Source organism: Raphanus sativus, chromosome 5, assembly GCF_000801105.2.
Source record: "Raphanus sativus cultivar WK10039 chromosome 5, ASM80110v3, whole genome shotgun sequence".
In the NCBI taxonomy this organism is placed as follows: Eukaryota; Viridiplantae; Streptophyta; class Magnoliopsida; order Brassicales; family Brassicaceae; genus Raphanus; species Raphanus sativus.
This window is the reverse complement of record NC_079515.1, coordinates 6,460,828-6,472,484: the sequence shown is the minus strand read 5'-3', so window position 1 is coordinate 6,472,484 and position 11,657 is coordinate 6,460,828. Positions and strand designations below refer to the sequence as shown.

The 11,657-nt window shown below is 35.2% G+C and overlaps 4 protein-coding genes across 4 annotated transcripts; 1 reads left to right on the top strand and 3 right to left on the bottom strand.

The window, feature by feature from the left end:
• Positions 1–919: 919 nt before the first annotated feature.
• On the bottom strand, positions 920–2,009 carry LOC108805361 (60S ribosomal protein L37-2-like). Its single transcript, XM_018577383.2, has 4 exons — positions 1,893–2,009; positions 1,638–1,773; positions 1,246–1,347; positions 920–1,147 (listed from the first exon to the last, which is right to left on the bottom strand). Exons 1-4 carry the CDS (start codon positions 1,893–1,895, stop codon positions 1,098–1,100), a joined length of 291 nt encoding a protein of 96 aa, XP_018432885.1. The 5' UTR covers positions 1,896–2,009; the 3' UTR covers positions 920–1,097.
• Positions 2,010–3,107: 1,098 nt separating this feature from the next.
• LOC108860133 (uncharacterized) lies at positions 3,108–3,770 on the top strand. The gene has a single exon (XM_018634038.1). It carries the CDS (start codon positions 3,154–3,156, stop codon positions 3,607–3,609), a length of 456 nt encoding a protein of 151 aa, XP_018489540.1. The 5' UTR covers positions 3,108–3,153; the 3' UTR covers positions 3,610–3,770.
• A 2,176-nt stretch (positions 3,771–5,946) lies between these two features.
• On the bottom strand, positions 5,947–9,905 carry LOC108863145 (kinesin-like protein KIN-13B). The gene is made up of 12 exons (XM_018637471.2): positions 9,518–9,905; positions 9,097–9,312; positions 8,665–8,838; positions 8,445–8,546; positions 8,270–8,347; positions 8,086–8,167; positions 7,809–7,968; positions 7,418–7,720; positions 7,097–7,315; positions 6,677–7,022; positions 6,511–6,576; positions 5,947–6,435 (listed from the first exon to the last, which is right to left on the bottom strand). Exons 1-12 carry the CDS (start codon positions 9,668–9,670, stop codon positions 6,256–6,258), a joined length of 2,079 nt encoding a protein of 692 aa, XP_018492973.1. The 5' UTR covers positions 9,671–9,905; the 3' UTR covers positions 5,947–6,255.
• A 665-nt stretch (positions 9,906–10,570) lies between these two features.
• On the bottom strand, positions 10,571–11,636 carry LOC130495206 (uncharacterized). Its single transcript, XM_056986527.1, has 4 exons — positions 11,499–11,636; positions 11,108–11,163; positions 10,888–10,929; positions 10,571–10,784 (listed from the first exon to the last, which is right to left on the bottom strand). The coding sequence occupies exons 1-4, from the start codon at positions 11,512–11,514 to the stop codon at positions 10,704–10,706; spliced, it is 195 nt and encodes a 64-aa protein (XP_056842507.1). The 5' UTR covers positions 11,515–11,636; the 3' UTR covers positions 10,571–10,703.
• Between the last annotated feature and the right edge of the window lie 21 nt (positions 11,637–11,657).

The following is an 11,657-nucleotide window of genomic DNA, read 5'->3' as shown; positions in this document are numbered from 1 at the left end:
AACAATGTGTTTGTTGGAATGGGTAAAAGCGAGGCTGAGAGGTTCACTGATTCATATGATAAGCTTACTGATTCATAGAAGGATTGAAAATTAAGTTTATACATTCTATTTTGTGATATGTTACTATCCAAATAATGTGTTACTTGCCATGCAGATGGACCTTATGAAACTAAGAAGATAATGGAGTTTCTGAATGGAAACAAGTTCCCGTTGATTACTAAACTGACTGAATCCAACACTGCTTCGGCGAAAAGGAAAATCCGGTGAGATAAGGTTTCAAATCTGATTTGTTTCTTACATTTCTTTTGGTCTCACACTGTTGTGTTGTGTTGTGCAGTTAAAGTTGTCGGCCAAGTCTAGTGATGGCTGTTTTTTGTATCAATGACGAGTTGAAGTCGAAGGATCGGTCCGCTAAAAATGAGTTATAGGTGTGGAATCTGCTCTAGGGATCAAATTTAGTGCTATTGTTTTTTTGATATCATATGAAAAAAAAATGTAATGGAGCTGGTGAGGAGAGTACACGATAGAAATCTTAAGTGTTAATGTTCAACAGCTTGCAAATGAAGGTGTACCACAAACTGAAGAGATTAGTAATTAGATCATGTAATTGTAAATTCCTTACAACTAGAGAGGTAATCAAACCAATTCCTACTTAGCATTGGGTATGAAAGATGGAAAGGTTGATTTTGCAAATATTTACTAGTGTACAAAAAAGCTCTCTCTTATTTTAACATTTCACAACGGGTTGGTCTTTGTTGCCGAGATAAGTTGAAGGTGTTCGATGAAATAATAGTTTGTTTAATAAGTTTGGGTGAAATGGAGAGAGGTGTACGTGCAGTGATGCTGATAACATGAGTTAACCGTGATTGGGTTCATAGCTGAGAGCCGCAAGACTGCACGAGCACTTGAATGAATGTAATTAGGCAAAGAAAGGAAGACTTTTGAAAGTTGCAAAATGAAGGGATATGATCCAGGTTCAAAACATGAAACAAAAACATAAATTGTATTTCAGGAATAGCAAAATCTCAAAATTAGATAAGAGCGAAAAGTGCCAAGTCTTCTTCCTGCGTTTAAACTCGAGAACTGAGGATACTCTTTTAGGCTGAGGAAGCTGATGCTCCCTTGTTCCTTGGCTTGGCTTCAGTACCTAATGGTGTAACAAAAATAATGTCATCCTTAGTAACCACATTTTTGACTGGAAAAAAACATTAAATGTAAAAAAAAAAAGAAATCAAATGTAATTACCTTCTCTGAAACCAGTCTTGAAACGGCGGGGAACATTTTTGAGATACCTCATCCTACCGGTTCCGGTTGTCTTCCTCCTGATTGCCTTCACACTCCAGTTATCTATTAATAACAGCCAATTTTCATTATTAGTTGAGAAAATACAGAAATGCACATACATTTCTCAAAACGATTATAACTGTAATTAACTACATCATTATCAACTGAACTCGATACTACAAACAACATATAAACAAGTTACATCAGCCGAGCTTAATACTATACACTTGATTTATTAAATTGCAATATTCGTTTTAAAGTAATTTCATCACTAAACAACAACACTCTCTAAAGAAGATCCAGAATCAAATAAACCAGAAGGATGATTTAAAAATGAATAAAAAAGGACTTACAGGTCCTCTTGCGAGCGGCGGGGTAAGCGCAGGCAGAGCAGCGACTCTTCTGGATGTGGAAGCTACGACGACCACATCTCACACACAGTGTGTGACTCTTGTTCCTCCTCTTACCAAAACTTCCTGTTCCCTTTGTCTGTATTTACTCAAAAACAAATAGGATCCACAAACCAACGTCATAAGATAAATGGTTTTCGATCCAAGAGAGAACATGTTGAGACAACGAAATGGGATAGAGAGAGAGAGAGAGATCACCATTGTAGCGAGTTGCTTGCCACCAAAAAGCTAGGGATGATTCTTCTTCGTCTTCAGAGGAGGAAGAAGAAACTAAACTTGTATGACGGCCAACTTATATTACGGTTGGGACTTCTGAACTCTAGGGTTGAAGTGATATCATGGGCCTATTTTCTTTTTTGACATGAATGGGCCTGTTTTCTATTTTAGTATAAATGGGCCTTACTCCAATTGTAATTTCTTTTGCCCATTGTCAGATTCTCTTTTTGCTAAAAAGTATTTCAAATAAATTTTTTTTTTTTGGATAAAAATTCAAAGAAATATTGGTGTCTACAAAGTACTACAAACACAATTTGTGGCTATAAGTCAAATCATTGTAGTGTCTGAGGATCTTTCATGCGCCGCTGACGATTCTTCTGATGGCTAGAGAGCAACAAGCAACATATGAAATTGATCCAGGGGTTTTCCACATTTATTTCTGCTTTTTTTTTTTTGCAAGCAACAGCATTCAAAAACCTATGCTGAGTTACATAAAGATTTTGCTGGTTGCTTAGCAAGTGAAGGCAATAACGATCCAAATCAAATGCAATACCATTTGCACAACCTTTTTAAATGTCTCTTACAGTATTCTTGAGCTTCCAAACTTGATGTTAAATCATTGTCCTTTATACACATTTTCAACATACCCTTTTTTTTTCCTACGTAGCAAAAAAGCCTACTTGCATCGAAACTTATGTTGTTCATTATTAATAAGTTTAAAGGTAGTTGCCCCAAAATCATGGATTACCGTTGGTATGTAGGTCCAAAGACAGAGTAAGAACCGCTTTCACTTTGCATCTTAAGGAATGTTATAACCATGCTTTAGACAACAGTTAGTAAAACATCAATAGTACCAAATAAATCGAAACCGTACCAAATAAATCGATATTTAACCAAGAATAAAGTTATTATGCAATGAATAAAGTACATGCATAATTTGAAATCGTGCATCCATCACTATTAACCTTAATTTTAAGATCTTCAAATCATCAAAAAGACATAGACATGGAGAAAAGTGAAAGGTGACATTCCACGACAAAGACAAATTTTCACTTTAGCCTTTTTGATGCAGAGTAATAAACACTAAAGGTACTATTGGCAAATACTATGAAACTAAAGTCACCCATCAACATCTTTATACCACATATATAATTCGATTTAAATGACTACAAAATGGTTTATATATGTGAAAGAACATTGATCTCCCGAGAAGAACATATCAGTCACAGCAAAGAGGGGAGAGATGTTTCAGAAAACAAACAGTTTCTTCCACAGAACACTACACAGTCTCAAGTCAATCATTCTCAGAGCAGGTAAGAAACTCTCTAGACCAAGAACTCACTTTTCATGCACATTTTGTAGATCAAATTCTCTTGATGGCGACAATTTCTACACAAGTTTCCTTAACATCTGGGAGACTGATTTCGAAAAAACCATTGGAGGAGGTCCATTAAAATTAGAAGAAAAGGCTACTGAGCACAAACAAGATCATCAAGAGAAGAAAACAGAAGCTTGCTCTTCTCGTTTATCAAGAGACTGCCGTACAATGGAGAAAAAAATTAAAGAGATGTATGTGATTGATACGGGAGATATAGAGCAAGCCCTTGACGTTGAAGAGGCACTTCATTACTATTCTCGTCTTCGAAGTCCTGTGTATCTCAACATCGTTGACAAGTTCTTCAATGATCTATACGCTTAATCCCATCACTCTAGAGCGATTATACATTTTGTTTTTTTTTTCTTCTGATTCTTGTTTTGTTTTGGTGTACTACAAGTCTTTTCCTCTTGTATGTTTGAATCATGCTTGTGTCTCAAAATCATTTAACAGCGAATCATTTCCAATAGGCCTGCAGGTTTGGGTACTTCGGATAATTTTATTCTCGTAGTTTGGTTCGACTAAAATCTCACCGAATTAAACCGTAAAAAGGTTCGGTTTGGTAATTGAATAGTTCAGTTTTTTTCTTAAACTTTATTGAAATTAACCGAAGTTTTTGGTTTCAATCATATTAAGATAAAAGTTTTGGTAAAATCAGTTAGATGCAGGTAATATTGGTTTGTTTGGTTAATTCGATATAAATTTTGGTTAATTAAATTAGGTTCGATTTAAGATTTTGATTAATTTCGGTTATTTCGGTTCAACTTTGGTTACTTCAATTCAGAGTTTGGTTACCAGTTTCTGTTTTTCCTGAAAGAAAACTAAACCAAACTTTTTTATAAACCTACCGAATCGAACCGAACTTCTCACCAAACTAACAAAATTTCAGCGGGCTCGGTTCAGTCGAAAATTCCAGGCCTCATTTCCCAGTTCCAAGAACTCTGGACGACTCTTCTCGCAAGATCTAAAAACCTATATTGCGAAACGATGCACATAGTGCATGAAGCTTTTGATTGGACTGCAATAAAATATCTATCTTATTAAAACAGAAACATAACTTCTTCTAGGTGGATTTTTTAAATTGGACATCACATTATTATTCTTAGTCTAACTTTTCATTTAAATATTTCCTTAAAGAGTTTAATATCAACTATCTATCATTTAACTCCACTATAAGATATATGTCTATGCATCTATTAAACAAAATATATGTTTTTTTCGTTAGAGTATACTCACATTATCATATTTATATTATATCATAGTAAAAATATAATAATCCCTCTCATTTATTATAGTCAAATGAATACAATAAATGTCTCCAATATAAATATAACACGAGTCTAAGTTCTTAAAAATAAAAATATAAATAGATAGAAACAAAAATAAATATTACACATGTTATTAAAAATATAAATATTACACGAATAGGTTGACAAAAAAATACAAATATTATGCTAATCTTTTTTTTGTCATCAACTTATACAAACTTAAACTGAGTAGGTTGACAAAAAGATACAAATATTACATGAATCCTTTTTTTACACGAATCCTTAGCCAGTCATTATACAATTTTGACTTTTTTGGTCTGGTTATTTCCTAAACAATTGATTCAATTAACCAAATAACTTAAGAACATGTTTCCTCCCATCATTAAACTATAATTATCTTAAACACAAAACCCCTTTTAATGAAAAAACAATTATTTGCAATCAAATACTGATGAATCTTAAAATTTTAAATAGCTTGATACAAAACTTTTGAAACTCAATAATAAAGATATCAGAACACATTTTCTTAGATGTTCAAATAATCGAGGTTTGCTTTGAATATACACTAAATAGAATATACTAACGTATATTTTTACTTAAATAACAGAAACATCAATTTATACTTAAAAAAATGATTATTGGAAAACCTCTTCACCAAGTTGAGTCTACTATGCCTAAAATCTCGGTTACAATTAAATATTCACAATCAAATTGTCATATTTGAAAAATCATGAATATGGAAAACCCTCTTCTCCAAGTTTATTCTACTATACATAAAATCTCGATGTCAAGAGATTTTGTATTTATTATATCTGACTTAATAGGTTAGAAAATATTCATTTTCTCCCACTAAAATGTGTGTACAAGTACTTGTCTTCGTATTCATCATTGGACATTCATAAAACTTTTAGAAAAAATCCCAAAAAGCACAATGTCAAAACCAAATCGTATTGGTTGATATTATATTAGAGTTTTCACTATACAGTTACAATATAACATCTTTAAATTAATAATCTATAAATTAATATCTCTATAAATTAGTATAATTTCATAGTCTCAAATTGAGTTTTTGGTTCAATTAGTATCTCGATAAATTAATAATCTCTATAAATTAATAAAAATTATAGTTTTGGTATAGTCCCAACATTATTAATTATAGATGTTTTACTTTATATCTCTAATACACCAATGAAAAATTATTAATAGGAAAAACAGTTTTAACATTGTTCTTAAACAATATGTTTTAGACAAACTCAAAATTATATAAAATCACATTATGTGAAAAGGACAAATTCCAAATTGTATCAACTATTATAGAATATATGTTATATGTTAAAAATAAAAAAATAAAATCCGCGCGGTCGCGCGGGTCATGATCTAGTTCTATATATAATAGGAGACAAACTCATTTATAGCACAATAGTAGGTATTATTACATAGTATTTCATCTTTTAAGTAAAAAATCCATTACAAGCATCTGATAGAATGCAAAGTGCTGCAGAGAGAACAAAATGCATCTCGGGTTTTACTGTCTGAGAAACTCTGTGATCATCCATCACTCTTCCCTGTAAAGCTCTCAGAAGGCGATAAATAGATAAAACTTCTGATCTCCAGTCCAAGCCAGTAGGGTGGCACAAGTGCAGAACCGGAGATGAGGTCGATAAAAGGGACAGTATATACTCGAAGAGGAGGGGGTCAGTACTCAGTACCCAGTGGTAGATACCAATACATTGTGCTCCCTAAGGCGTTTCTGGAAATGAGCAAGACGGTTCTGCAGTTGGAGTATACCTGCAGCCTTCTGAGAGAGGATTGTGTTCAGTCTTGAAATGTAACCATCGAGCTGGTTTCCAGGCTGGTCTGCTTCAACAAGTAGATTCATCTCCTGCACATGCCATTTAAACGGGATTACAGGCGTTTAATCCAAACCAGGCTTGGCAAAAACTGACAAAACTCATACCTCTTTCACGATGTTCATGGTATCCTCAACTTGTTTACGGTGAGCATTCACAAGGTCTTCCTCTTCCTGTAAAAAAAATGCGTGAGAAATGATTCTTGCGTTAAGGCCTGACAAAGACGGATGACCTTTTTGTCTTTTACGAGAATGCGTTTAGCTGAATGTTTACCTGCAGAAGTGCGTTTAGATTATCATCGGAGTTTGACTTCTTTATATCGGGCCTTGGCATTTCTCTCGACTTCATGGGAATACTAGGTTTCGGGATTCTCTCCTGTGCCGTACTGTTATAGGTTGGCTCTGGCTTCACGTTTTTCTTCCACATTTGTTTCTCTTGCTCGTAGTCCGATGCATCAAAGTCATCGTTTTCTTCAGTCCACATCTCATTCACGTCATCCTCATAGTTAGATGGAGTAGGGAGTGCGGAAGACAAAGGAATTTTTGTGGATTCCCTTAGGTTTATGGTTGAGGACGACACATCTTTCTTAGAGCCGTTTCCCTTGGAGAGACTCTTAACCCTACGGTTTCTCATAGTTTATTGGATGCTCAAAAAAGAGAAAGAAAGATATAACAGCGAGCGAGTAAAACCGACCTGTCGGCGTATCTTAAGGTGTTAAGGGTGTGCTCACATGATCCAGAGCTTGGAGATATGCAAGATATCATTACAGTACGAGAATTTCCCATGAAGGAGTCCCTGAGTACTTCAGTCAACTTACTGCCTCTAAAAGGGATGTGACCTTGATCATTATCCAGAGCTCTAATACACTCCTTCAAGGCGAGTAAGCTCTTATTGATTTCTGCTCCTTCCAATCTGTGTTATTATGATACTAATAAATATCGAAGCAAATAGCCAGAAACAATAATCACAGTACACAATTTAAAGAGTAATCAGGGCACAGAGCATAGATGTTACCGAGTCTGTTTGTCATTGTCTGTTGTGTCTGCACCACGTTCACTTCCGGCAAGATCGATGAAAGAAAGTTTCCCAACAAGGCGAGGGGGCTTTGACTGATTTCCCTCTGCTGATTTTTTAATAGCGAGCTGAAGTATAGCATGTGAACGGGAGGATTCTTCATTTGCACCGGTGGTTCCGGTACTTCTTGTTGCACTTCCTCTCTCGATAAGCTCCATAATCGCATCTGTATCAGATACTCTGTATTCTTGCAAACCGACGATGCACACTTGCTGCTTACCATCCTCTCTCATGCACAGCTTCCTATAACGGTAAAATGGTTTGTCTTTCAGCTTAATAAATAGGCATTCCAGTCAAGAAAAGATAACAAGATGAGATGCTTTTTTCCTACTTCCTCTCACTGAGAAGATCATAAAGCTTGCCTCCATATATTTCAAAGAAGCTGACAAACAACTGAAACCCTTGGTTTCTGTATGTGTGGTGCATCAACCTCAAGATATCCCTTGAAGCCTTAAGAGGCAAAGGCTTCATTGTATAGGTTTTACCACTACCTGAGAGCAAACATAAACACTTAAGACGTTAGGATCTGAGGTCTTGCTATTAGCTTAACATATTTTTTGGGAAAGTGACCTTGTGTATGTATCTATGCTTCCTTTGGGAACTATTACCTGTCTGCCCATACGCAAAGCAAGTGGCTTTGATGCGCTGAAAAATTAAGGGGACAACAGGCTCCACCGTCTCACGATAAACCTACAAAAAGTGGCATAATAACTTGAGAAATAAGCGTCACAATGGTATAGCTGGTTATTTGTAAGTAAACGTTGATCCTGTGTACTTTCAAATAGCAGTCACCTCATCATTTGATACTTCTTCATCTAGCACGGCATCGAACACAAACTCATGCTTTTCAACATAGGCTGTCAAGTCAACCTGCAATAATTGAGTCATAGATCACTCTTAGTGTCTTGCTAGAGTGATGACTGAGACAATTGAGGTTTGCACGAAAATCAAATAATCAGAGACTGACCTTAAGTTTGGTTTCATGAACTGTTAAGCAATTGGAATGTGTGTCAACAATGTCTTCCTCGTTTTTTGCCGACTCCTTTTTGTTAAGTGGTCTCTTACGCACCTGTTCTCAAACAACCAGGGAACATCATATCGAGGAAGGGATTAGTACTGAAAACTCAAAAGTAATATAAAAATTCGTGACAGGGACAGAAAGAAGCGAAGGAAGAAAAAAAACGTACAACAACTTTGATCTTCGCAACAGCGTTCATCCTTTCCTTCTCAGCAGCCAAGTTATCAGCCAGCAGGCGACTACTACGGTTAGGCTGCTTGTTGTAAGCCTCAAAGTCCTCAAAGCTTTGGCTTCGACTAGGATTGAACATAGAGGGGCCATCTAACTGGGTAGAGACCGGAATCTGCTGATGAGATAACAAGTCAGAAGCCTACGGAAATATCATAACGGAAAACGCAATAAAATCCACATATTAAACAGAGAATCAAATTAGTTAAAATAGGGAAAACACATACATTGGTCACAGAAAAATCATAACTTTTGATTCTTTTACTAAAAATAGTCTTATGAACTAAAAGAGCTGAGAGCAAAGAGTCCACTCTATCAGTATTCAGTAAGCAATAGTTTTTTTTAAAAACCAGAAACCTTCAGGAATACCTACCTCGGGGAGAAGCTCAGTATCAAATGAATGAAGATCTAAGAGGCCAGGACTAAACTCGGATTCATCAGTGTTCTTTCTTTGGGTGGAAGGACGAGAAGCGTACTGAGGAGTAGTGGGTTCTCCAAAGAAGTCGTTTCCTCTCTGAGGATTGTGATGGTATCCTCTAGTTGCTGCTTGTCCACCACCACCACCACCACCAGCATAGTATCCATAATCCTGTGTGTAGTCAAGTCACTCACACCATTATGTTTAAAGATTGAGAATCACAACACTAAACTTTGGTTTTGAGACTCTTTGCCCATTCGATCAACCAAAACACCAGATCGTGGACGAATCTAAAAAAAAAAATCATTTTTTTTTTAAAATGGAATTTTTCAAATCCCCGATGGAGAAGAAAAGGATCAGACGGTGGTGGGATTACATTGGGGGAGGGCTGAAAGTGGGGGAGACCAGAGGAGGATTGTTGGAGCCATCTGCTGCCATTGGAGGAAGACATGTCGAGAAGGTTATCGGAGAGCTGCCTCTGGTGGTGCACCGCCGCTGCTCCTGCGCCAGATCTCTGTCTACCGTTCATCGCCTAGAGTCGAATCGAATCTCAGTTCTTCTCGCTTGTTAGCTCGAATCGGAGCTCTAAACGGATCGTTTATTCGAATCTCCCTTGACCACAGTTTGCTCTACGTACGTCGTCTCGAGATATCTATCTATCTATCTAAACCTTTTCTCTCTCTCTCTCTCTCCACACAAAGTTGAAGTTCAAATTAAAGCGCAGAGGAGCATTGGTTGCTGTTTCTTTCTCTCTCTCTCTCTTTCAAACGCTCCACTAAATGTCGTTTTCGTTCACTATAATATATTACTAACAATGAGATTTGTGGACCAATTCGTATGGTTACTATGTATTTTTTTCTCTCATGTTTTGAAAATCTGACCGGAATGAAAGAGCATTGATTCGGTATTATAGTTGGATCAATAATCGATCTAATTGATTCAAGGCTTTAAATTTAATTTTAACTTTTATAAAACTTTATGTCATTAAATTATTAAACTTTCTGCAGTTAAACTTTTTTTAATAAATTTTTATCATTTTAAATAAAAATGATATGAAAATGAAATGAAAACTTTTAAAATAATATAAAAATATAATGAACTAATTTATTTAGATAGATATTAAAAATAACATGAATTTTCTTATGAAATCTCTTTAAAAATATATATATATATTTTTAATTTAAATTTTAAAAAATCAGATGTTAATATCGAACATAATCACTAACTTTAACGTGTTTTTAATCAAGTTTACCGGTTAACTCACAACTCAAAAGCGGTTAGAAAAGCAAATCACGGTTCTGATCAGTTTTTCAAAACACTGATTTTTGGTTACTAACTAATCTATGTTTCTCTCAATATAACTTTTATGTTTGTGTTATTTGTCGAAGCTTTGCAACAACATGATGTTAATTGTTATAGAACAAAAAAGTGTTTCAAAAAAAAATTGTTATAGAACAAAGCATATTATGTATAGAGATATCTTTTTTTTTCAAATATGAGTTCCCAACCAGAAAGGAGATTTGAGCTATTTTTACATTTGAGGAGATTAGAAGAGTCTCTCATTATTTCTTTCCACTTTTCTTAAGCCCAGCCCCACCGAATGATCCCTTTTGTGATGCCTTGCTCCTGAGTTCTTTGAGTGCCTGTTTCCATCAACATAACAGAACAAGACAATCACTTAATATTAAGATTGTTCAATGAATCAAAACTATAAAAATTAGAAAAAGAAGATAAAACAAATCTTACCTTCTCTTCATCCTTCTTTTTCTGCATTAACTCTTTATCGTGCTGCATCCAAACACATTGTGTTAAAACAGTTAAAACGATTGTCCTAAAGATTCGCATGTAGGATTTGGAGCTGATGTTTATGATCATCATAGCTCAACTTTGCCGGCAAAATTAGACGCACAAACCGACCAAAAGTTTTCAAGATAAAAAAGGGTAACTTGTAAGGAAGATCATATACCTCATCATATTCCTTCTTACCAGACTTAGGCTGCTTCAAGGGTTTCAATTTCCCTCCTGAAACACCAACCAAACATAGAAACAGATCAATCAAAAATTCATATTTCATATCCAATATGAAAAGATTGATGTTTAACAAAGAACCATGTCACACAAAAAGAAACAGACTATTGAAATTTCAATGCGTTAAGAGCACACAAGAGCAATAAACCAGCAGGTTGATCGATGAATGATTCCATTAACCATGATGTCAAATCTAAAAGCAAACACATCTTAACAAAACATTTGAAGCAAAATATACCAAAATGATTTATTTGATATTTCCATGTATATCAGAAACCTATCTTGGGGGATATTAACAGAGTTGAGAGAAGAAGGACAATAATGATCACCTTGCTTGGAAGACATGGCTGAGTTTTGAAAATTAGAGTTAGACCTGAAACTCGAGGAGAAAAGATATATAATTCCCTAATCCCCAAAACACAACAAATGTCTCTCTTCCTTCGAGTTTAGATGATTTGGTTCTTGTTCTGCAATCATATATATATATG

What these genes read in the sequence shown, in the direction of transcription:
- LOC108860133 (XM_018634038.1), top strand. Translation starts at nt 3,154, where the DNA reads ATGTTTCAGAAAACAAACAGTTTCTTCCACAGAACACTACACAGTCTC.
- LOC108863145 (XM_018637471.2), bottom strand. Translation starts at nt 9,670, where the DNA reads ATGAACGGTAGACAGAGATCTGGCGCAGGAGCAGCGGCGGTGCACCAC. An exon ending in CTTTGCGTATGGGCAGACAG is followed by an intron (nt 7,969 to 8,085) that starts GTAATAGTTCCC and finishes GTTTGCTCTCAG; the next exon opens with GTAGTGGTAAAACCTATACA. An exon ending in ACCTTAAGATACGCCGACAG is followed by an intron (nt 7,023 to 7,096) that starts GTCGGTTTTACT and finishes GAGAAACCGTAG; the next exon opens with GGTTAAGAGTCTCTCCAAGG.
- LOC130495206 (XM_056986527.1), bottom strand. An exon ending in GTAAGAAGGAATATGATGAG is followed by an intron (nt 10,930 to 11,107) that starts GTATATGATCTT and finishes GTTTGGATGCAG; the next exon opens with CACGATAAAGAGTTAATGCA. An exon ending in AAAAGAAGGATGAAGAGAAG is followed by an intron (nt 10,785 to 10,887) that starts GTAAGATTTGTT and finishes TGATGGAAACAG; the next exon opens with GCACTCAAAGAACTCAGGAG.
- LOC108805361 (XM_018577383.2), bottom strand. An exon ending in CGCCGCTCGCAAGAGGACCT is followed by an intron (nt 1,348 to 1,637) that starts GTAAGTCCTTTT and finishes TGTTATTAATAG; the next exon opens with ATAACTGGAGTGTGAAGGCA. An exon ending in CAAGACTGGTTTCAGAGAAG is followed by an intron (nt 1,148 to 1,245) that starts GTAATTACATTT and finishes TTACACCATTAG; the next exon opens with GTACTGAAGCCAAGCCAAGG.